The sequence below is a fragment of the Carcharodon carcharias genome, chromosome 27 (assembly GCF_017639515.1).
Source record: "Carcharodon carcharias isolate sCarCar2 chromosome 27, sCarCar2.pri, whole genome shotgun sequence".
NCBI classification, from domain to species: Eukaryota; Metazoa; Chordata; class Chondrichthyes; order Lamniformes; family Lamnidae; genus Carcharodon; species Carcharodon carcharias.
The window spans coordinates 15,319,216-15,344,994 of record NC_054493.1 but is presented as its reverse complement, the minus strand read 5'-3'; the positions used below and the strand labels follow the sequence as shown (position 1 = coordinate 15,344,994).

The window sequence follows — 25,779 nt, the reverse complement described above, 5'->3', positions numbered from 1 at the left end:
TGAGTTTCACACCCTCTTAAATTTCCTCCTTTGTTCCACATCTGAGTAAAACACTTTCTTTCCACCCGCTTTCCATTTCTTTTCCAATTCTGGGTTTAAATTGTTGATTTGCAGGAGCTGAAAGGAAAGAAAGTGAATCCAGGGAGGGTCCAGAGTCTGGAAAGGTTGGCCCAGGTTATCTTTCTCTGTGTCTCTCTTAAAGACGTTGACATCTTTTGCTCTCTCAGCTTGACACGTTTATTTGCCTGCCTAAGAGGACGGCCTCCTTCCTAATGTTCACATTTCAAGGGGATGGTTGACATTTAAGGGGACGGTAAATTAATATAGGCCAGAGATAAGTCTAGTGCTGTTATAAGGTACATATTAGAAATATTATTTATGGTTCTGCAATAAAGTATATTTATAGTTATTTCTACTTGTTTTAATATATTATTGTAATTATTTACAATCATAGACTCATCATGACACAGCAACTTGAGTCCATGTTAACTCTCTGTAGAGCAATCCAGGCAATCCCATTCCCCCTCTATATCCCTGTTCCTGTGTAAGTTTATTTCCTTCAAGTGCCCATCCAGTTTCATTTTGCAATAATTCATCTCTGCTTTGACCATCCTTATAGGCAGCGATGCAGATTAAGACCTCTCACTGCCAACATAAAGTTCTTCCTCACATCCCCCTTCCACTGTATCTCTAATTAAGAAGTACTGCATATCACACATTTTTCATCTAGTTTCATGCATGTCTATCACATATATACACATAAAGATTTTCAGGTCTCTGTGTCCAGAACATGAAGCTATGACCATGGACCTGTCGATCAGCATGAGTCGCTGCTTCGGAAGAGTGGTTAGGGTGACTAATATGTACAACAAAGAAAGAATAGAGTTACTTTTGGGGAATGAGAGAGGAAAGAATGATCCATAGAAACTAGAGTTGTCTTTTTTGAACTTCTATCCTGTACTGACAGTGATGAATCTTATAAAAGCAAAATACTGTGGATGCTGGAAATCTGAAATAAAAATGGAAAATTCTGGAAAAACTCAGCAGGTTTGACAGCACCTGAGAGATCAGAGTTAATGTTTCAAGTCTGTATGAATCATATGGACTTGAAAGATTAACTCTGCTTCTCTCTCCACAGATGCTCTCAGACATTGAGTTTTTCCAACATTTTGTTTTTATTTTACGTTGATGAATTTTGTAAACTCCCTTTACAGGGTTTTAGAAGGGGAGATTTTGCAGACAGAAATCTCAAACCAAACATCTCATCAAGATCTGACCGAGTCGCTTGATTTATTGGGGCCTGAAAAACATCACACCCTTCACAGTGGGGAGAGACTATACACATGTTCTGTGTGAGGACGGGGTTTCAACTGATTGTCAAACCTGGAAAGATACAAGGAGACTGGCACCATGGAGAAACTGTGGAAATGTGGGGACTGTGAGAAGGGATTCAGATCCCCATCAGAGCTAGAGATTCATCGACGCAGTCACACTGGGGAGAGGCCGTTCACCTGCTCTGAGTGTGGGAAGGGATTCAGTAATTCATCCAACTTATTGAAACACGAAGGCATTCACACCGACGAGAGACCATTCACCTGCCCTGACTGTGGGAAGGGATTCAGATCCCTATCTAAGGTGGAGATTCATCAACGCAGTCACACTGGGGAGAGGCCGTTCACCTGCTGTGAGTGTGGGAAGGGATTCACTCATTCATCCAACCTCCTGACGCACAAGCGAGTTCACACCGGGGAAAGGCCATTCTCCTGCTCTGAGTGTGGGAAGGGATTCAGTGATTCATCCACCTTGCGGAAGCATCAGCGAGTTCACACTGGGGAGAGACCATTCACCTGCTCTGAATGTAGGAAAGGATTCACTCGGTCATCCAACCTGCTGATGCATCAACGTCTATTCATCTGCTCTGAGTGTGGGAAGGGATTCAGTAATTAATTCAACTTGCAGACACACCAGCGGGTTCACAATGAGGAGAGACCATTCAGCTGTTCACTCATTCATCCGCCCTACAGACCCACCTGCGAGTTCACACCGGGAAGAGGCCATTCAGCTGCACCATGTGTGGGAAGCGATTCACTCAGTCATCCAGCCTGCTGGCACACCATGTCACTCACACCAATGAGAGACCCTTTAAATGCTCTGACTGTGGAAGTGGCTTCAAAATTGCTGCAGATCTGAGAGTGCACCAGCGCATTCACACTGAGGAGAGGCCATTCAGCTGCTCTCACTGCATAAAGAGGTTTAGAACGTCATCCAGCTTTCGGATACACCAGCAAGTTCACACCGGGGAGAGGCCGTTCACCTGCTCCGAGTGTGGGAAGGGATTCAGTGATTCATCCACCCTGCATACACACCAGCAAGTTCACACTGGAGAGAGGCCGTTCATCTGCCCTGAGTGTGGGAAGGGATTCACTAATTCATTCAACTTGCGAACACACCTGCGAGTTCACTCTGGAGAGAGGCCATTCACCTGCACCGTGTGTGGGAAGGGATTCACTCAGTCATTTCACTTACAGACACACCAGCGAGTTCACAAGTGATTACAGGGATTCTGCTGTTATTGCTGCTGTTAATCACATCCAGGACTGAACCATGTTCATTCTGACAGCTGGTGAAGTGGGGTGGGGGCTGGTCAGTGGGTTTCTTTCTACTGGGCTGGCCAGTCTCATGGGTGGATGCTCTTTTAGCCTGGGAGTGAATGTTTCTACTGAAAGCTGATGAATTACATTTATCCTGGATAGTAAATAGTGTTTTTCCTATCACTACAGGTAAATCTAAAATAAATACATTTGTCTCTGTTCCTTTGAGTCTGCAGCACAGGCCAGGCCAGTTGGCTCAATTGGTCTATGTCAGCATTTATGTTCCACATGAGCCTCCACCCACCCCTCTTCATCTCCCCATCAGTATACCCTTCAATTCCTTTCTCCCTCGTGTTTGTATCTAGCTTCCCATTAGATGTATTTATGCTGTTCCCCTCAACCAATGGCTGTGGAATTGAGTTCCACATTCTCACCACTCACTGGGTAAAAAGGTTTCACAAGAAATCTCTATTGGATTATTGAACTTCTTCAGAATCTTAAGGACTTCCATCAGGTCATCCTTCAGTCTTCTCTTTTCCAGAGAAAAGCAGCCACAGCCTTTCCTGAGGGTTAAATGCTCTCAGTTCTGGTATTGCTCTTGTGAATATTTGTTGCACCTTCTCCAGTGCCTCTGTTTATTTTTTCTAAATGGAGATCACAAATGTTGACAGTCCTCCCAGTGTAATCTAACCACTGTTCTAAACAAGTTGAACATAACCTCCCTGCTTTTCAATTCTATCCCTCTAGAACGGAATCCTACACATGATTCTACATTAAAGGAAATTTGTGAAGTTCTTTGAAAGGCTGGACAGAGGGTTGATGTGAATGGCACCAGGGATGAGCGATTTGAGTTAGTTGGAGAGACTCCAGCAGCTGAAATCCCTCTCTTTAGATCATTGAGTCTTCAGTATAGGGAATAGGGCCATTCAGCCCACTGAGTCCATGCCAGCAATCTGTAGAGAAAAACCAGTCAGTCACATTGCTTGTTCCATTCTCAGATCCTTGTAGGTTCATTTGCCTCAAGTGCCCATCCTGTTTCCTTTTGAAATTATTCCATCATCTCAGCTTCTAGCACACTCATGGCAAGTGGGGTCCAGGTCATCACCACTCAGGTTAAATGTACACAAGGCCCATAGAGCACAGAAGGAGGCCATTTGGTTCATCCTGTTCATGCCAGATATTTGAGAAACTAGCCAGTTAATCGCAGAGCCCTGCAATTTTCTTTAACTTTCAAGAATCTGTCGAATTCCTTTTTGAAAGATAGAGTCCAATCTGCTTTCTGCACCCTTTTCAGGCAGTGCATTCCAAATCACAGTAACTCCCTGTGCTTTAAAACACCTAATTCAGGATATAATGTGTTTGGATTTTTATAGAGCATTTAAAATGGTGTCAAAGACATGGCTATTACACAAAATTAAGATTCAATCCTGATCAATGATGTTGATGATGGGACCAAGTGTAACATATCCAAATTTGTGGATAATTAGAAAAAAACTGCATTTCTGTAGCGTCTCTCAGGACCACAGGACCTCCTAAAGCGTTTTACAGCCAATGAAGTATTTTTGAAGTGTAGTCACTGTTGTAATGTATGAAACTGTAGGTAGGCCTTGGTAGTCAAATTTAGTTTTAAAAATCAATCACTTTCATACCGTATTCACTGTTATAAATAAAAAGGTCAAGGAAACCATTTTAAACTCTAACATATTTATTATCATAAACACATTCATTAACATAAATGTTCCCAGAAACTGCAGGCCCAATGGAAATTGTTTAAACAAATAAATGCTTTTCTAATTTTGATAAGCTACAGGACATTAGATTCTGCCAAAGTCCAGCTCAAGAATAAGGCCCATTGTTCAATCCAGTCAAGATTGGTAAGAAAACTATTGTCTTCTACAAACTGGCTTTTTGAACCAGTCTATCTTGTATTTACCAAGTCTATTAATTAAACATTACTGGATTAATTAGGTACCAGTCAGTAACAGATGATTGAATAAATAGTGGGCCTTAATTGAATTACAATTAATAAATCAATAATGAATCAATCGTTATAGTAAAAGACTTGAGTTTTATTTGCTGTAAAAATGTAAAACCTTAATTGCTCTGTATGTGAAGAACGTGCAATGAAGATAAATGTACTGGCAAGAGAGACCTTCAAACCCTGATTAGCCTCAACATTTGAAACTGTATAAGGGATTGTATGGAATCGGATAAAGGGATAGTATGAGACAGTTCTATTGTATTGCTGTCTAAGATAATGAGAGAAGGTGGTGTAAGTAATTTGAGATCCAGTTAAGTTAACCAATTGTCATGTTACAACAAGCCCCACTCAGAGCAGGCAAATGGCCTCTCATCAGTGCGAACTCTCTGGTGTGTCAGCAGGTTAGGTGACTTAATGAATCGCTTCCCACAATCGGAGCAGGTGAACGGCCTCTCCCCACTGTGAACTCGCTGGTATGTCTGCAGGTGGGTCGAACAAGTGAATCCCTTTCCACACTCAGGGCAGGTGAACAGCCTCTCCCCGCTGTGAACTCACTGATGTGTCTGCAGGTTGAATGATTTAATGAACCCCTTCCCACACTCGGAGCATGTGAACGGCTTCTCCCCAGTGTGAACGTATCGATGGGTTTCCAACTCAAGACGGGCAACAAAAACCCTTCCCACAGTCTCCACATTTCCACGGTTTCTCTCGAATGTGGGTGTCCATGTGTCTCTCTGGATTTGATAACCAGTTGAAGCCTCGTCCACACACACAACACGTGTACAGGATCTCCCTGCTGTAAATGGTGTGATGCTTTCTCAGGCTGTGTAACTAGTCAAAGCTCTTTCCACAATCCGTTCACTGGAACACCCTCACTCACGTATGTGTGTGTATCTTTTCCAGTCACACTGATATTTGAAATTTTTTTCCCTCAGACAGAACGGACAAATATTTCTCCTTCCACATTCAGGGACTGATGATATTCAGTCCCTGATGAATCGAGTGACTCTGACAGATCTCGATAATTGGTTTTCCTTTTCCTTTGATTCCTAATACCCTGTAAAAAGAGTTTACATAGGATTACACAGAAAATACAGAATAGAAAGAGGCCATTGGCCCAACTAGTGTGTGCTGCCCTTTATACTCCACACTCTTCTTCAATTCTCAAGAATAAGGCCCATTGTTCAATCCAGTTAAGATTGGTAAGAAAACTATTGTCTTCCACAAACTGTCTTTTTGAACCAATCTATCTTGTATTAACCAAGTCTATTAATTAAACATTACTGGATTAATTAGCTCAGCTGAGTCTTTCACTTTATCTTTCTATTCCTTTTTCTCTCATGCACTCGTCTAGTTTCCTTCTGAAAGTATCTCAGTTTTTTGCCACAACCACTTCCTGTGGTAGTGATTTCCACACTCTAACCATTCTCTGAGTAAACACATTTCTCCATATTTCCCTATTGGATTTATCAGCAACTATCTTGTATTTCTGGCCCCTAATTTTGGATTCTCCCACAAATGGAAACATTCTCTCCACATTGACAAGGCCCCACATGACCAACTGGACAGAAAAATAGAAGCTGATGGGACCCCGGAGCAAGTTACAAGTTGAGTCCAAATTTGGCTCAATGGCAGGAAGTGATGAATGACGGTTGATGGGTGTTTTTTTGTGACTGGAAGGCTGGTTACAGTGGGGTTTCACAGGGCTCAGTATTGGTTCCTTCATTCCTGGTTTATTTACTGGATTCACACTTAACTGTAGGCATACAAATAAGAAGTTTGATGATGATACAAAAAATGGCTGTGTGCTTAATGGTGAGGAAGAAAGTTGTAGGGACAAGAAGGCAAAGGATCAAATGATAAGTGGTAGGATACTGAGAATTGTAGAGGAACAGAGATCTTGGAGTTTATGTCCACAGATCCCTGAAGGTAGCAGGGCAGGTAGATAAGGTGATTAAGGATACAGGATAATTACCCCTAATGAGGCATGGATTATAAGAATAGGGAGGTTCTGCTCGAACTGTATAACACACTAGTTCTGCCAGAGCTAGAGTACTGTGTAGAGTACAGGAAGGATGTGATCACTCTAGAGAGAGGTACAGAGGGGGGATATAAAAAGATGTGTCAAGAATGGAGAATTTTAGTAATGAGGAAAGGATGGATAGGCTGGAATTGTTTTCTTTGGAACAGATGAGGCTGAGGAGAGACCTAAATAAAATGTATAAAATTATGAGGGGTCCATAGATTGGATAGGAAGGCAGTATTCCCTTTGTTGGAGGGGTCCATAAGGAATAATGAAGGGAAAGAAGTAGGAGGTTTAGAGCAGATATGAGGGATTTTTTTTCACCCAGAGGGTGGTGAGAACCTGTAATCCACTGCTTGAAAAGATGGTAGACACAGGACCCCTCATAACATTTATAAGGCACTCGGATATACACTTGAAGTGACCTAACCTACGAGGCTGCAGACCAAGATCTGGAAATTGGAATCAGGCTGGATGGCTACTTATTGGCCATTTTGGACATGACAGGCTGAATGAACTGCAACATGGACAAAAAAACTTACCCAAAACTGGGATAATAATTCTCACGAATAACAGCTCAACGGTTTGCTCTTTTAGCTGCTGAGTATGTTTACTTAAGCACGAGTTAATTTGTCTGCATAGAACAAATTCTTCAACATACCCAATGAGATCGATGTAATTGGTCTCACATTTAACCTGAAAAGATCATTAAAAGTTTCCCAGTCTCTCTGATATCTGAAATCTTTGCCCACAGACATTTTACCTTCCACATTCAGAGGCCGATGATATTCAGGTCCTGATGATCGAGTGACTGTCAGGTCATGACCTGATACTTGGTTTGAGGTTCCCGCTTGGGAAACCTCCTGTTTTAACCACCTGTAAAAGGAGTTTCCAGAGGAATTTCACTGTGAATCCAGGGCAGAAATTCACAACATCTTTTCTTCGTGCATCCGGTCCGAGGATGGCCGTGCATGCGCCCTGTCCCTATAGAGATAGCGGCCGCGCATGCTCCTATACAGATGGCAGCCGTTCACCCGGACCTGCCACTGGCAGAAACATCAAAGGTATCGGGCCGCTCGGATTAAACACCGGACTGCATCAAAAGTACTGTAACAGACGTCTTACCCTACGGACAGTTTATGAATAATGGCGGATGAGGCAACCCAGGACTCTCCGCGCGGGTGAATACGCCCTATCTCCATCAGAAGGGCAGCAACGCGCAGGCGCGGGAAGGCCCCGCCCCGGAAGCCCCCTGCTGGAGCGATGTGGCTCCAGGCTGAGCGCAGCCTCAGTGAGAGCGGCCGGGAATGTGGGGAACTTGAATTCTTGTAGGAGCTGTTAATCCATTTCACACAGGCAGATACTTTTAATTTATGATGAGCTTATAGGAGTCAGTAGCAAGGCCAGATCATATTGCCAATCCCCTGTTGCCTGTTGAGAAACTGATGGTAGGTTTTGTTCTTGAACCGCTGCAGCCCGTGTGGTGAAGGGGCTTCCACAAAATTGTTAGGTTAGGATGGGATGAAGCATTTGAGTTATGAAGAGAGATTGGATAGACTTAGGTTGTTTTCGTTGGAGCAGAGAAGCTTGAGGGGCGATGTGATCGAGGTGTACAAGATTATGAGGGGAATGGACAGGGTGGATCGGGAGCAGCTGTTCCCCTTAGTTAAAGGGTCAGTCACGAGGGGACACAAGTTCAAGGTGAGGGGCAGGAGGTTTGGGGGGATGTGAGGAAAATCCTTTTTACCCAGAGTGTGGTGACAGCCTGGAATGCGCTGCCTGGAAGGGTGGTGGAGGCAGGATGCCTCACATCCTTTAAAAAGTACCTGGATGAGCACTTGGCACATCATAACATTCAAGGCTATGGGCCAAGTGTTGGTAAATGGGATTCAGTAGGTAGGTCAGGTGTTTCTCACGTGTCGGTGCAGAATCGAGGGGTTAAGGGCCTCTTCTGCTCTGTGTGATTCTGTGACTGAGAGGATCTTCATCCAGTAATGAAGCAACAATGATGTGTATCCAAGTCTGTAACATTGAATTACATTTATAACAGTGATGTGTGTCCAAGTCTGTAACATTGACTTACATTTATAACGGTGATGTGTGTCCCAGTCTGTAACATTGACTTACATTTATAACAGTGATGTGTGTCCCAGTCTGTAACATTGACTTACATTTATAATGGTGATATGTGTCCAAGTCTGTAACATTGACTTACATTTATATAACACCCTTGATGTATGTTGTTTTATGGGAGTTTTACAAGTAACATTTGATACTGAGACATATAAGGAGATATTGGGGCAGATGATCTGGAGTTTGGTCAAAGAGGTAGGTCTTAAAGTAGGAAAGAAAGGCACAGAGATGGAGAGATTTCTGAAGGGAATTCCAGAGCTCATGGCTTGGCACACCCACTAATGCTGAAGCAATTGAAAATGGGGATGCTGAAGAGGTCAGAATTAGATGAGCGCGGTGATCTCAGAAAGCTGTGGGGCTGGAGGAGATGACAGAAATAGGGAAGGGTGAGGAGTCGAGGAATTTGAAAACAAGGGTGAGAACTTTAAAATTGAGGTGCTGCTGAATCTGGGGGCTGTGTAAGTCAGTGAGCAGAAGGACACTCTTGAGATCTCTGCGCTCATCTAATTCTGGTCTCTTGAGCCTTTCTTTTCTCCTTTAAGACACTCCTTCAAACCTACCTCTGAACGAACTCCTGATTATCTGCCCTAATATCTCCTTATATGTCTCGGTGTCAGATGTTATTTGTAAAACTCCCATAAAACAACATACATCAAAGATATTATATAAATGTAAGTCAATGTTACAGACTGGGACAAACATCACCGTTATAAATGTAAGTCAATGTTACAGACTTGGACACATATCACCGTTGTAACTGTAAGTTCAATGACTAGGTAAACAAGACTTGATATGAAGAAGGCCATGGGCAGCAGAATTCTGGATGATCTCAATTTACAGGAGGTTGGATATGGGGGGCTGCCCAGGGTGTGTTAGACTAGAAATGAAAACAGAAATTGCAGGAAATATTCAGCAATTCTGGCAGCATCTGTGCATTAGAATAGTCAACGTGGGAGATGACAAAGGAATGGATGAGAGTTTCAGAAGCAGATGATCTGAGACTGGGGAAAAGCAGGTGAGGTTACTGAGGTGGAATTTAGAAGTCTTCTGTGATCAGAAGATCAGCTGGGGGTGAAATATGACACCATGATTGTGACCAGACTTGTCCACCCTCAGATAGTCGTGAGGGAGAGAGATGGAGTCAGTGGCTACGGATTAGAGTTTGTATTGGAGACTGAAGACAATGGTGTCAGTTTTTCTCATGTTTAATTGGAAGAAATTTCTTTTCATCCAATACTGGGTGTCAGACAAGTTAGGAGAGTTTGCAACTTGGAGGGAAACTTACAGGTGATGGTGTTCACAAACACCAACTTCTCTGGGCTTTTGAGATGGTACAGGTGGCAGGTTTGGAATGTTCTGTCAAGCGGCAGATGTATAAAATCCCTCTCCTTCACCCCCTGATACTCCCACTTCTCACTCTGTCTGTTCTCCCTTAGAAGCCAGAGTCCAGGTCCAGACCGGATTGCAGGATCCCTTCCCTGAAGGACATGAATGAACCAGTTGGGTTTTTTTGATAATCCAGCAATTTTCATGGTCATTTTTTCCAAGTGCTGACCCCAAAAATTACCAGATTCATTTAGTTCAATTTCACAGCCTGCCTTTGTGGTCAGAGCTGGGGTGAATATGACACCAAGATAGTCACCAGTCACGTCCAGCCTCAGACATTTGTCAGGGAGTCAGTGGCTATGGAATAGAGTTTGTCGTGGGGACTGATGAGAATGGTTTCGGTCTTCCCATATTTAACTAGAGGAAATTTCTGTTCATCCAGGACTGGGTGACTGACAAGTTGGGACGGTTTCAACTTGGAGGGGAACATGCAGTTGATAGTATAAAAACAGAAAATGCTGGAAAAATTCAGCAGGTCTGGCAGTATCTGTGGAGAGAGAAAGTGTTAACGTTTCAAATCCGAATGATTCTTCTAGCTCTGAGGAAGAGTCATATTGGACTCAAAATATTAACTCTGTTTCTCTCTCCACAGATGCTAACAGACCTGCTGAGTTTTTCCCCACATTTTCTGTTTTTATTTCAGATTTCCAGCATGTGCAGTATTTTGCTTTTATGCAGCTGATATTGTTCACATACACCTACTTCTCTGGTCCTTCCACATAGTGCAGGTTGAGGGTTTGGAAGGTTTTGTCAAAGTTTAGGTCAAGTTGTGGATATATAAAATCTCTCTCCCTCACCCTCTAATGCTCCCACATCTCACTTTCTTTATCTTCTCTCTTAGAAGCCAGAGCCCAGGTCCAAACCGAATGCATCAGTGAACCAGTTGGGTTTTTATGACAATCCAGCAGTTTTCATGGTCACTCTTCCCTAGTGCTGGCCCCACAAATTACCAGATTCATTCAGCTCAATTTCACAACCTGCCTTTGTGTTTTTGTGGCTTCTCACAAACTCCTATTTTTCAGTTTTAAATCAATTTCACAGGGTATTAGAAGGGAAGGGAGGCAGTCGGGAAATTCAAACCCAACATCACATCAGGATCTAACAGAGTTGCGCAATTTATCATAAACCTGAATATTGGTGGATTTTGAACATGGAAGGAAAAAACACTGTTCACAGTTGGGAGAAACCGTACACTTATTCTGTGTGTGGACGAGGCTTCAACCGATCATTTGACCTGTTGAGACACATGTGCAGTCACACTGAGGAGAAACCGTGTAAATGTGGGGACCATGGGAAAGGATTCAATTTTCCAGTTTAGCTGGAATCTCATCGCCGCAGTCACACTGGGGAGAAGCTGTTCACCTGCTCCGAGTGTGGGAAGGGATTCACTCTGTCATGCAACCTGTTGGCTCACGAATGAGTTCACTCTGACGAGAAACCTTTTAAATGCCCAGACTGTGGGAAGTGCTATAAAAGTTCTGGTGAACTGATGTGCCATCAACGTATTCACACTGATGAGAGGCCATTCAGATGCTCTTGGTGCCATACTGTGTTCAGGCAATTATCTGACCTCACTGTACCCCAGCGAGTTCACACTGGAGAGAGGCCATTCACCTGTTCCTTGTGTGGAAAGGGATTCACTATGTTATCCAACCAGCTGGAGCACCAGCGAGTTCACACTGGGGAGAGGCCATTCACCTGCACCATATGTCAGAAGGGATTTGCTCACTCATCCACCCTGCTGAGACACCAGCGAGTTCACAAAGATGCATGAGAATGCCATCATCTTCAAGTTCCCCACCAAGCTACACACCATCCTGACTTGGGACTACATCGCCGTTCCATCACTGTCACTGGAAGAAAATCCTGGAACCCCCTTCCTAACAGCACAGTGTGTACCTACCCCACATGGACTGCAGTGATTCAAGAAAGCGGCTCACCAGCACCTTCTCAAGGGAAATTAGGGATGGGCAATAAATGTTGGCTGAGCCAGTAACACCAGCAACACCCACATCCCATGAACAAATAACCAAAAATGAAAAATTATAGTGATTGAATTTTGCTGTTAATCACACTTAGAACTGACCTATGTTCCTAGTTTATTTCTGCTGATGTAAATGAACTCCAGCCCAGTTATAGGGATTAATATTCTGGATAAAAGTTAAATAAATCAGCTTTGTTTTAAATACACAATATGTTGAGTCATTTTAATATCTCTAACACATTAGCTCCTTTTGAATTGCTCTCCCTCTCCCCTGTCTCCTCCAACCAAACCCCCAACAAGTGCTCATGGAGGAGCAGCTCATGGTCTTCTTTGTCACAAAGATTGAGACAATCCAACCAGCTGCCTCTGTTGTTTCCCTCCCTTCCCCTAACCCACTGGGCCAAACCTCCTCTAAAGTTCCCCTTCTTCCGAGCCCTGAACTCACATCTTCCTCTAGTTTCTCTCCCACCTCCCCTCATGCCCTCTCAGAGCTCATCTTGTCCATGATACCCACCTCCTGCTCCATTGACACTATTCCCACTAAACTACTGACTGCACAACCTCGCCATGTTCACTGATATTGTTAATAGTTTCCCCTCTCCTTCAAATCTGTTGCCATCCCCCTCTCCTCAATAAACCATCCCTTGACCACACGTCCTTGTAAGCTACCGTCCCATCTCCCTTTCCTCTCCAAAGTCCTTGAACATTTCGTTGCCACCTAAATCTCTGCCAATCTTTCCCAGAACTCCATGTTTGAATTCCTCCAATCAGGTTTCAGCCCTGGCTATGGTATAGAAACAACTCTTAGCAAAGTCACAAATGACATCCTCTGTCACTGATCAGGGTAAACTTTCCCTCCTCGTCCTTCTCGCCCTGTCTGCAGCCTTTGACACAGTTGATCACACCATCCTCCTCCATCACCTCTCCACTGTCATCCAGCTGGGTGGGATTATACTCACCGGGTTCCATCCTTATCTAATCGTAGCCAGAGAACCATTTGCAACTGCTTCTCTTCCCTTTCCCGGGCCGTTACCTCTGGTGAATCCTAAGATCTATCCTTGGCCCCACCTATTTCTCCTCCACACGCTGCCACCAGGTAACATCATCTGAAAACACCACGTTAATTTCCACATCTACCTCACCGCCACCTCTGTGGACTCCTCCCCTGTTGGTCATTCCTCAGACTGTTTATCTGACATCTAGTACTGGATGAGAAGAAATTTCCTCCAATTAAATATTGGGAAGATAATACAGTGGATTTGGAACTCCCTTCTCCCCAGCTCTGATCTAAGAAGCTGCAGCTACACTGGAGATATTTATATTTAACTTGTTCACCACATTTGTCATCTGGCCCTGCTCACACCATAACCACAAGGGTATCTGTGTATTGTTCTGAATGTGAACACAAGGCTGTATCACTATTACACACAGGTACCATTTCCTTGGTTCACATCTCCATACAAAGACCAGCTCTTTACACATCCCCTTCCACACTCAAATTAACATCACAAATACAGATTATCTGCTCATTATCAGATTGCTTGTGGGATCTTGCTGATGCCTCAAATCCCCTCTAAACCCCCTGCCCTTTATTTTCAATTTATGCCCCCTGGTTATTGACACCACCACTAAGGGGAAATGTTTCTTCTTATCTACCCTATCTATGCCCTTCATAATTTTGTACACCTCTATCAGGTCCCCCCATCAGCCATCTCTGCTCTCAGGAAAACAACCCTAGCCTATTCAGCCTCGCTTAGTAGCTGAAATGCTCCAGCCCAGGCAACATGCTGGTGAATCTCCTCTGCACCCTCTCCAGTGCAATCAAATCCTTTCTATAGTTTGGTGACCAGAACTGCACACAGTACTCCAGCTGTGGCCTAACTCGCATTTTATACAGCTCCAACATAACCTCCCTGCTTTTATATTCTATGCCTCGGTTAATAAAGGCAAGTGTCCCATATGAGCTGGGGTGGGGTGGAGACAGGCAGCATTATGGAGATTGAAATATCTGGTGTTAGTGATGGTGTGGATATGTGGTCAGAAACTTATCTTGGGGTTAAATCTGACACCAAGATTGTGAACAGTGTGGTTGAGCCTCCAACAGTTCCCAGGGAGAGGGATGCACACGGCTATTATGGAACAGAATTTTCCAGGCTGATCAAATCCACAAGGGAGACTTGGCCTCGCTATCACAATGATTTTGCTGTTTGCATTTATATCAAGAAGGCTTGTGCACTGAAGTCAGAAGTAATGAGTCCACGACCACCTTCAGAGATTTTAAAGGTTAAATTAAAGTATTTATTAACAAAAGAAGAAAAAAACTTTAACACACACACACACACACACACACACACAAAATCACAGTTACACGGTTACTTAATCTTATAAGCATTTCTCAAAATTCATACTTAACCATACTATCATCTACACACTTCCTTTAAGGCAAAAGCCCAAATAGATTCTGAATTTATAAAGACATTCAGTACTATTAACACAAGTACCCACTCGACAGTGGAATTCCAAAGGCTTTTAACACAACCTTGGTTACTGGAACAGCAAGCTTATTCAGGGTGGCTCAGGCCTTTTTCCCCCTTGTCTGTTTCACACGTTGCACCTTTCAAGGTCTCACATGGCCATACCACACACAACCTTCCATCCTTCTTTAAATATATTTTATACCTTTTGATTTGTAGATCTCATTGTTTCTCTTTGTCTTTAGAAGTTACTTTTCCCAGAATACAAAAATCTTTCATGTTGTTATTATGGCCAGCACTTTTGGGAAAAACAAATGCAATCACTTTGCCTGACTTATCTTGTCAGTTGTAAACATTACATCATCCTTTTGAAAATCAAACAACTTCTTCATTTACCTAAATATGTAAATTGCCTTCACACCTTATCCACTGAGACCTCATTCCAGCTCACTCATCCCCATTTCAAATGCTTCTTTTGCAACTCACTCCTTTGATAATTTAAACCTTGTAGTCTAATTGTCTTTAGTTTAATTAAATTAGCCACACACACAGAACCATAAGCTTGCTTTACAATATCCCACAATAATATCAGAAAAAACCTGATAGTTCCTTGACAATTCGAAGCGGTGACTGAAGACAATGGCTTTGGTCTTCCCAAATTTTGATTGGAGAAAATTCCTGGTCCTTCAGTACTTGGTGTCGGATAAGCAGTTTGATACTTTAGTAACAGTGGAGGAACAAAGAGGGATGGTGGTGAGGGAGAGCTGGGCGTTGTCAGTGTACATGGGAAAACTAACACGGTGCTTTTGGGTGATGTTGCCTAGTGGCAGCATGTAGATGAGAAATAGGAGGGGCCAAGGATAGATCCTTGGGGGACACCAAGTTCAAGGACTTTATAGAGAGAAGGGAGTTTGGAGATAGGGTGGTAGTTTGTAAAGATGGTGGGATAAAGGTTTGTTTCTTCTCAGGAGGGTGATGGTGGTGGATTTTAAGGTAGGAGGGGCAGATAAGAGAAAGAACCATTAACAATATTAGCTAACATGGAGAAAATGGATGGTCAGCAGCTTTGTGAGAATCGGGTCAAGGCAGCAGAAGGCAGGTCTCATTGACAAGATGAGCTCTGAAAGGGCAAGAGGGGAGAGAGGGGCAAAACTGGAGAAAAACACAGATTCAGGGCAAGTGGCAGGGGGGAGCTTTAGAAAGAGTTTGGCCCGGTGGGCCAGTGGAAGGAGGGAAACAGCTGATCGGATTATCTCAATCTTAGTGACAAAGAAGCTCCATGAACTCCTCACACTTGTTGTTGGAGGTGTGGATGAAGGAGACAGAAGAGAGGGAGAGCACTTCAAAAGGAACAAATTTGTGTTATAGTTATTAAAAAGACTCAACACGGTGCATAATTAACACAAAGCTGATTTATTTGACTTTATCCAGAATATTAACCCCTACAGTTGTGCTGGAGTTTATTAACATCAGCAGAAACAGACCAAATGGACACAGTTCAGTCCTGGATGTGACTAACAGAAAAAGCCAATCACTTGTGAACTCGCTGATGTTTCAGCAGTTTGGATGAGGTTATGAATCCCCTCCCACACTCGGGGCAGGTGAATGGTCTCTCCCCAGTGTGAACTCGCCGGTGTCTCAGCAGGGAGGATGTGGTTGTGAATCCCCTCCCACACTCGGGGCAGCTGAATGGCCTCTCCCCAGTGTGAATTCGCCGGTGTCTCAGCAGGGAGGATGTGGTTGTGAATCCCTTCCCACACTCGGGACAGGTGAATGGCCTCTCCCCAGTGTGAACTCTCCGGTGTCTCAGCAGGGAGGATGTGGTTGTGAATCCCATCCCACACTCTGAGCAGGTGAATGGTCTCTCTCCAGTGTGAATTCGCTGGTGTACAATGAGTTGAGATGATTGTCTGAACCCAGTCCAGCAGTGAGAGCACCTGAATGGTCTCTCATCGGTGTGAACACGTTGATGGATCATCAGGTCCCCGGAACTTTTAAAGCACTTCCCACAGTCTGGACATTTGAAAGGTCTCTCATCAGTGTGAACACTCTGGTGATTCAGCAGGGTGGATGTGTTAGCAAATCCCTTCCCACACTTGGTGCAGGTGAATGGGCTCTCCCCAGTGTGAATTCGCTGGTGTACAGTGAGGTTAAATAATGTCTTGAACCCAGTCCCACAGTGCGAGCACCTGAATGGCCTCTCGTCAGTGTGAACACGTTGATGGGCAGTCAGTTCCCGGGGACTTTTAAAGCACTTCCCGCAGTCCGGGCATTTGAAAGGTCTCTCGTCAATGTGAACTCGCTGGTGTGTCAGCAGGGTGGATGAGCGAGCAAATCTCTTCCCACACTCAGAGCAGGTAAACGGCCTCTCCCCAGTGTGAACTCGCCGATGTTTCAGCAGGCTGGACGAACAAGTGAATCCCTTCCTACACTCAGGGCAGGTGAACGGCCTCTCCCCAGTGTGAATTCGTTGATGATTTTCCAGCTCTGATGGGTAATTAAATCCCTTCCCACAGTCCCCACATTTCCATGGTTTCTCCCTGTTGCGACTGCATTTATGTTTCAACAGATTAGATGATTGGTTGAAGCCTCGTCCACACACAGAGCATATGTACGGTTTCTCCCCACTGTGAACAGTGCTTTTTCCTTCCATGTTCAACTTCCGATGATACTTGGGTGACAATAAGCTGGGCAAATCTGTCAGATCCTGATGTGATGTTTGGTTTCAGTTTCCCAACTGCAAATCCTCCCCTTATAATACCCTGTGAAATTGATTTAAAACAGAGAAAAGGCAGTGAGAGAGAACCCACAAAAACAGGTTGTGAAATTGAGCTGAATGAATCTGCTAATTTGTGGGGCCAACACCAGGAAAAAGTGACCATGAAAACTGCTGGATTGTCATAAAAACCCAACTGGTTCACTAATGTCCTTCAGGGAAGGGAATCTGCCACCCAGTCTGGGCCTATACAAGGCGCCGGCCTAGATGGGAGAAGACAGGGTCGAAGTGGGAGAGGGAAGGGTTGAAAAAGAGGGATTACAACTCAACCAGAATTTTGAGAGAAGCTCAAAATCCTGAACCTCCATCACCTAGAAGGGACAGGCTGGGAGGTGTGTGTGAACACCATCACCTCCAAGTTCCCTTTCGACTCACACATCAACCTGACTTGTCTGACATCCAGCAATGGATGAACAGAAATTTCCTCCATTTAAGTATTGGGAAGACCAAAGCCTTTGTCTTCAGTTCCTACTACAAACTCTACTTCCTGGTCACCGACTCCATTCCTCTCCCTGGTGACTGTCTGAGGCCAAACCAGTCTGTTCTCAACCACTGGGTCATAGTTCACCCAAAAATTAGCTTCAAACCACATATATGTATCATCACCAAGGCCGCCCATTCCCACCTCAGTAACATTGCCTGACACTGCCCGACTCACTGCTCATCCTTTCCTGAAACTCTCATCCATTCTTTTGTCACCTCTAGACTTAACAATCCTGACCGGCCTCCTACATTCAATCTCCCTGTAATCTTGAGGTCACCCAAAACTCTGCTGTCCGTGTGCTTACTCGCACCAAGTCTTGTTCACCCATTGTGCTCACTGACCTACAAAGGCCCTGGGTTAAGAAGCACCTAAATTTTAAATTCCTCATCCTTATTTTCAATTACCTCCATGGCTCCTCCCTATCTCTGTAATCTCCTCCAGCCTCACAACCCTCTGAGATACCTGCGCTCCACTAATTCTGACATCCTGAACATTCCCGATTTTAATTGCTCCACCTTTGGTGGTCGAGCTGCCAAAGCCAAAAGCTGTGGAAATTCCTCCCTAAGCCTCTCTGTCTCTCTACCTCACTTTCCTCTTTTAAGATACTCCTTAAAAACTATCTGTTTGACCAAACTATTGGTCACCTGCCCTAACACCTCATTATGTGGGTTTTGTGTCAAATGTTGCTGTATAACACTCCTGTGAACACACATTGGAATGTTCTATTACATGAAAGGCATTATATAAATACACATTGTTGTTGTTGATTTCAGCATATATCACTGTTCCTTCATCATCACTGGGTGAATAGCCTGTAACATTGTGGGAGCACCTTCACCACACAGGCTGCAGTGTAAGTGGGGATGGGTAATATCTGCTGCTAGTCTTGTGAGTGAAAGGTCAGGGAGTGGGACTAACTCTTGCTCTTGCAGAGAGCCAGCACAGGCATGATAGGCTAAATGGCCTCTGGCTGTATTGTAACCATTCAATGATTCTATGACTCAATGAAAAAGGACCAACACTGGAGGCCAGGGACCAACTTCAGTAATCAATGTCTACCCTGCAACAAACCGGCTCTTAACTGGTCCGTCTGTGTTTCCAGATCAGTTCTGTGAACAACGCCTGCAATAAAATAATAGCAAAATACTGCAGCTACCGGAAATCTGAAACAAAAAGAAAATGATGGAAACACAAGAGAAATGGACTAAAGCGCAGGACAAACAATTCCTGACCATGAAAGATACTGTGGGAAGATAAAGCTGGAAAGCCAGCAGCACATGGTCGGGCGATGGGCAGTGGTGGAAACCTCATTTAGATGCAGTTGGTAGAAGTAACAGTAAAATACTGAACATAACTAAAACACACCCATTATTCGAGACAGAGGAAGTTAGACAATGTCAGAGAGATGATCAGGGAGGGCAGAGGTGAAACAGAGCAATGAATGGACATGGATTCAGATCCACAGTAAAGGAGCCACATCAGCCTCAGAGCCATGGAACCTCTCACAAATAACAGGGAATAGCACTAAAAGCTCTAAATTGTAGAGGATGGTCAAAAATATTCACCTCTGAACCAATTTCAGTTTTCAATATTAAAATCTCCTGCTGGAGCCAGGAGCTGGAAATATATCAGAAACACTGGAGTCAGAGAAAAATCTCCCAGTTGAGGAAATACCCAGGAAGCGGGGTGATGTCACCGTGTAATTGTCGGTGCGTGATGACATCACAGACATGAACACAGAACATCTGGGTCTGTGCAAACCAGTGATCACCACACATTATGAAGGATGTGAGGGTCCTTGAGAAGGTGCAGAGGAGATTTACCAGAATGGTTCCAGGGATGAGGGATTTTAGTAACAATGTTAGGTTGGAGAAACTGGGTTTGTTCTCCTTGGAGCAAAGGAGGTTGAGGGGAAATCTGATAGAGATGCAAAAGTTTATAGAAGATAAAGTTGAAGCATTTGCTACAATCTTCAGCCAGAAGTGCCAAGTGGATGATCCATCTCGGCCCCCTCCGGAGGTCCCCAGCATCACAGATGCCTGTGTTCAGCAAGTGCTGAAGGCACTGGATCATGAAAAAGCTATGGGGCTTGACAATATTCCAGCAATTGACTGAAGACTTGGGCTCCAGAACTTGCCTCGCCCTTAGCCAGGCTGTTCCAGTACAGCTACAACACTGGCATTGACCCGCCAATGTGAAAAACTGCCCAGGTATGTCCTGTACACAAAAAGCAGGACAAATCCAATCTGGCCAATTACCACCCCATCAGACTATTCTCGATCATCAGTAAAGTGATGGAAGGGATCATCAACAGTGTTATCAAGCGGCACTGACACCAAGTTTGGGTTTCACCAGGGCCACTCAGCTCCTGACCCCATTACAGCCTTGGTGCAAATATGGACAAAAGAGCTGAACTCTGAAGGTGAGATGAGAGTGACTGCATCATGGCAGCATTTAACCAAATGTGGTATCAAGAAGCCCTAGCAAAACTGGAGTCAATGGGAATCAGGGGGAAAACTCTCCACTGGTCGGAGTCATACCAAGCACAAAGGAATGTGATTGTGGTTGTTGGAGATCAATCATCTCAGCTCCAGGACATCACTGCAAGAGTTCCGCAGGGTAGTGTCTTTGGTCCAACCATCTTCAGATGCTTCATCAATGACCTTCCTTCCATCATAAGGTCAGAAGTGGGGATGTTTGCTGATGATTGCACAATGTTCAGCACCATTCGCGACTCCTCAGATACTAAAGCAGTCTATGTCCAAATGCAGCAAGACTTGGACAATATCCAAGCTTGGGCTGAAAAGTGGCAAGTAACATTCGAGCCACACAAGTATCAGGCAATGACCACCTCCAACAAGAGAGAATCTAACCATCACCCCCTGACATTCAATGGCATTACCATCACTGAATCCCCTGCTATCAACATCCTAGGGATTGCTCTTGACCAGAAACTGAACTGGACTAGCCATAGAAATATAGTGGCTACAACAGCAGGTCAGAGGCTAGGAATCCTGTAGCGAGTAAGTCACCTCCTGACTCCCCATAATCTGTCCACCATCTATAAGGAACAAGTCAGGAGTGTGATGGAATGTTCCCCACTTGCCTGGATGAGTGCAGCTCCCACAACACTCAAGAAGCCTGACACGGTCCAGGACAAAGTAGTCCACTTGAGTGGCACCACATTCATAAACATTCACTCCCTTCACCACCAATGCACAGTAGCAGCAGTGTGTACTCCATCTCCAAGATGCACTGCAGGAATTCACCAGGGTTCCTTAGAAAGCACCTTCCAAACGTGGCTGGTACCATCTGGAAGGACAAGGGCAGCAGGTAAATGTGAACACCACCACCTGGAATTTCCTTTCCAAGTCACTCACCATCCTGACTTGGAACAATATCACCATTCCTTCACTGTCACTGGGTCAAAATCCTGGAACTCCCTTCCTAACAGCACTGTGGGTGTACCGACAGCACATGGACTGCAGTGATTCAAGAAGGCAGCTCACCACCACCTTCTCAAAGGCAACTAGGGATGGTCAATAAATGCTGGCCCATCCAGCAAAGCCCACATCATGTGAATGAATGAAAAAACATAAGGTATTAGCTAATCATAAAGGCATCACAGACACAGATTTTAAGATTTAGGGTAAGATCTACAGGGGGAACGTGAGGAAGAAATTTCACACGTTGAGTGTTAATGACCTGGAACTCAATGCTTAAACTCAAAGACCGATAATATCCAGGTCCTGATGAATCGAGTGACTGTGATCTTTGCTTGGAGTTTGCTGTGTGTAAATCCTCCCATTCCAATCCCCTGGAAAAGGCGTTACCAAAACCCATCCTCGTCAGTCTAGGATAGAAATTCACAACATTCTCTCCTCCTGATGACAGGGGATGACCGCGCATGCGCCCTGCTGCACATTAACCCCGCTCAAGATGGCGGCTGTTAACCCGGGCCTTTTGCTGGAGACGCGATCCCGCAGCCTTCGCCCCACAGATAGTTTCTTATTTTGGGTTCAGAGCCGCATCGAGTGCTTACGAACCCTCCCCGTCCACCCACTGGCTCTATTTCTCCCTCCACTCCGCCCTTTATCTTACCTCCTGTGGATCCGACAAACAAGCCTCTGTCCACCGCCATTACCCATACTGCGCATGCTCCGGATCACGCAGTGATGTCTGTGACATCTTTTGGTTATCTCCACCTATTTTTGGCTTCTTGTCCCAACAAACTGTCCTATTCACTGCACAGGAGCCTAACGCGCAGGCGCAGTGCTGACAGTACCTGGAGCATGCGCAGTGTCAGTTTACTCAAGAGCCCTGGGAGTGCGGGAGAAGCAGGTGAGAGTCACTGAGGCGGAGGGAGGAGCGGAGCCTGGAGCCTGGAGCCTGGAGCCTGGAGCCGGGGTGGGGAGGGGAGGATCCAGAAACACCTGGTATAGGCCGCAATCCCGGATCACGGCCTCCATGTCCCGTGTTTGCAGCTCCGGGGCTTCTTCCCGGTGACAGAGCCGGGTTCATGGGAAGAGGCTCCGGAGCGGGAGATTCAGAAACTGCGGGGAGACGCGGGCCGCCCGGGGGCTCAGAAACTGGGGGGGCGGACTCAGGGTCCGGGAAAGACCCACCCGGGAGGGTCCCCCCCCTCCTGTGTCCCGCCCGACGGTAGCTGGGGTCCCGCCTGAGACTCCGAATCAGAGACACAGGAGCTGGAGAACTGAACCCAGGAGAGGGAGGGAGAAAACTGGGAGTGGAGGAAAGAAATGGTGGAGATGGTGAGATGGGTTTGGATTTCAGCCCAGGGAGGAGGGAGAGTGTGTGGGATGGGGATTTACAGCTTTGGAGGAACAAGAGAAAAAAAATGTTCCATAGAAAGTAGAATTGTCTGTTCAGAATTTCTGTCCTGGACTTAAAGTGATGACTTTTGTGAACTCGTTTTTACAGGAGGTGACTGGCAGATAGAAAACGCAAAGCAAACATCACATCAAGATCTGTCAGAGGCACTGAATTCATCAGCTTTTGAATGAGGAAAGAGAAATGTTTGTCTATTCTGTCTTTGGGAAAGGATTTCAAACATCGGTGTGACTGCAAAAGCACCAACACACACACACAACCGAGTGAGAGTGGTCCAGTGAATTGACTTTCAAAAAAACTTTAAGCAGTTACAGTCTGCAAAAGTATCGCACCATTCACAGTGGGGAGAAACTGTTCACGTGTTGTGTGTGGACAAGGCTTCAACTAAGCGTCCAACCTGGAGAGAGACAAGGACCCCCACACCATGGAGAAACCATGGAAATGTGTGGACTGTGGGAAGGGATTCAATTTCCCATCCCAACTGGAAGTTCATCGACGCAGTCATACTGGGGAGAGACCGTTCACCTGCTCCATCTGTGGGAAAGGATTCACCCATTTGTACAACCTTCGCACACACCAGCGAGTTCACACTGAGGAGAGGCCATTCACCTGCCCTGTGTGTGGAAAGGACTTCACTCGGTCATCCCACATTGTGACACACCAACTTGTTCACACTGATAAGAGACCATTTACATGTTCTGACTGTGAGAAGAGTTTTAAATGCAGAAAAGATCTGCTGATACATCAACGTATTCACACTGGGGAGAGGTCTTTCACCTGTTCTGTGTGTGGGAAGGGATTCATTCAGTCATCCCACCTGCTGACACATCAACTTGTTCACTCTGATAACAAATTTTTTAATTGTTCTGATTGTGACAAGAGCTTTAAAAGCAAAAAGGATCTGCTAACACATCAATATACTCACACTGGAGAGAGGCCATTCACCTGTACCAACTGTGGGAAGGGATTCAGCCGTCCGTCTGCCCTACTGAATCACCAGCGAATTCACACTGGGGAGAGGCCATTCACCTGCTCTGACTGTGGGAAGGGCTTCATTAATTCATCCAACCTTCTGATACACCAGCAACTTCACACGGGGGATAGACCGTTCACCTGCTCTGACTGTGGAAAGGGATTCACCCGTTCATCTAACCTTCTGACACATCAGCAGGTTCACACTGAGGAGAGACCATTCATTTGTTCCGTGTGTGGGAAGGGATTCACCCGGTCATCCAACCTATTGAATCACCAGAGAGTACACACTGGAGAGAGGCCGTTCACCTGCTCCGTGTGTGGGAAGGGATTCACTCAGTTATCCAACCTGCTGACACACCAGAGCATTCACAGTGGGGAGAGGCCATTTACCTGCTCTGTATGTGGGAAGGGATTTTCTCATTCATCCTATCTGCTGAAACACCAGCGAGTTCACAGTGGGGAGAGGCCATTCACCTGTAATGCCTGCGGAAAGGCATTCACTCAGTCATCACACCTGCGAACACACCAGTGGGTTCACAAGCGACAGCAAGGTTTGGATTCTACTCCTGTTGATGCTGTTAATCATATCAAGACTGAACCATGTTCATTCTGACTGTCCTGACCTGTTGATGAGGTTCAATATTCTGAATAAATGTGAAATAAATCAGCTTTGTTTGTAGATTTTTGTTTTTCCCCACCTGAGTGTTTAACATCGTCTGGCTGGAGACAGAAAGGACAATCTGGGGGAGGATCTTATGGTAGGAACAGAACTTCAGCCTGAACACAGTCCATCAGGGTCACACTGAGGGACCCCCAAATAACACTTCGGTCTTTATCAATTTGCTTCACTGGCGGCACAATCCCAATGTGGGTGAATCCTGAGGTGTGTAAGAAATGTGTCTCAGCTGCTCTCTTCCATGGTTCAGAGCTCCTAGACACAACAGAAGGCTCTTTTACTACTGGGTTTAGAGTCAGGAAGAACAATGGTGAATGCTGGAACCGTGCTGCCAAATCAAATGTTGGTGTAAAATTGTGATGTGTTCCTGACTGAAAGTGAAACAGCGGGTTTAAGTTTCCAGACGGAAAATGGTTCTTCATAAGTCTAAAATGGTTCAACTTGTTTGTGTGTCAGTCCCGAGTCACTGAATCGAAACATGCTGAAATTTATTGGGTTAAAATCTGCATTAAACTAGAAGCTGGAGAAGTTCACGGGAGGCTGTTAATTGCTAGGACAATAATACAACAGTTTGATTCCCAGATAAAGAACGACCTGCAGCGTATGTCCAAGAATTCCCAGTTTTATTGATGTGTGCTTCCCACACACTGTCCTTTTAAATATACCATACTCCTACCAGCCTTTAACTATCAGAAAGGTAACAGAGAGAAGGCTGAAGCTGTGTCTGCCCCTTTAACTTCACAGTGTCAGGACCCCTTCTGTCCCTTTAAGAATGAGTGATGTGTTCAGCTGAAGATTCCTTTTGGTAGTTTTCTGGGTTATCTCCTTATTCTGATCATTCGCGGTGAGCCTTGGGTTTATGAACCCACCCTGTCCCCGGATGTGTGAACCTGCTCTATGTGGTACTCACCTGTGGGCTCTCGTGTTTCTCTCCGTCTCGTTTATTCTGCTCCTTCTGTTTGAAGTTGCTGTTTGTGATTTTATTATCTGGAAGTTTAACAGTGACGGTATTAACCAATGTTATGGTCAAACTGTAGATGTAAAATGTCACCTTAGCTCCTTAAACATTTTAGTAGCAGCTTGGTTACAGTGACGACACTGATTTCCAAATCTCTAGATTGTGGATTTCACTTTCAGACCCTGAGCATATTGGCCAGGCTTCTAACCTCATGATGATATTCAAAATCTGCAATTGAAATCTGGTCCCAGTGATAGTGTCCATGAAAGTTGTAAAAAACCATCTGCTTCACTAATGTTCTTTATTGAAAGAAATCTGCTATCCGCACCTGGTCTGGCCTACATGTAGGCCAGACCCACAGCAACGTGGTTAACTCTTAACTACCCTTTGGAATAACCGAGGAAGCCACTCTGTTCAAGGGCATTTAAAGTTGGGCAACAAATGTTGGCCTTGCCAGTGACACCCACATCCCATCAAAGAATAAAAC

At 44.9% G+C, this 25,779-nt stretch overlaps 3 protein-coding genes across 4 annotated transcripts; 2 read left to right on the top strand and 1 right to left on the bottom strand.

The window, feature by feature from the left end:
- Positions 1-1,410: 1,410 nt before the first annotated feature.
- Positions 1,411-10,992, top strand: LOC121270290 (gastrula zinc finger protein XlCGF49.1-like). Its single transcript, XM_041175603.1, has 4 exons — positions 1,411-1,438; positions 1,568-1,903; positions 2,194-2,473; positions 10,956-10,992. The coding sequence occupies exons 1-4, from the start codon at positions 1,411-1,413 to the stop codon at positions 10,990-10,992; spliced, it is 681 nt and encodes a 226-aa protein (XP_041031537.1).
- Positions 10,993-16,007: 5,015 nt separating this feature from the next.
- LOC121270367 (zinc finger protein 345-like) lies at positions 16,008-22,052 on the bottom strand. The gene is made up of 2 exons (XM_041175665.1): positions 21,934-22,052; positions 16,008-17,334 (listed from the first exon to the last, which is right to left on the bottom strand). Exon 2 carries the CDS (start codon positions 17,223-17,225, stop codon positions 16,104-16,106), a length of 1,122 nt encoding a protein of 373 aa, XP_041031599.1. The 5' UTR covers positions 17,226-17,334; positions 21,934-22,052; the 3' UTR covers positions 16,008-16,103.
- LOC121270366 (zinc finger protein 239-like) lies at positions 22,016-24,326 on the top strand. Of its 2 annotated transcripts, none has more exons than XM_041175662.1 (2): positions 22,016-22,173; positions 22,774-24,326. In XM_041175662.1, the coding sequence occupies exon 2, from the start codon at positions 23,108-23,110 to the stop codon at positions 24,269-24,271; it is 1,164 nt and encodes a 387-aa protein (XP_041031596.1). In that variant the 5' UTR covers positions 22,016-22,173; positions 22,774-23,107; the 3' UTR covers positions 24,272-24,326. The 2 variants fall into 2 exon arrangements, with proteins under 2 accessions (XP_041031596.1, XP_041031598.1); XM_041175664.1 differs by lacking the exon at positions 22,016-22,173 and adding an exon at positions 22,261-22,604.
- The last annotated feature ends 1,453 nt before the right edge of the window (positions 24,327-25,779 follow it).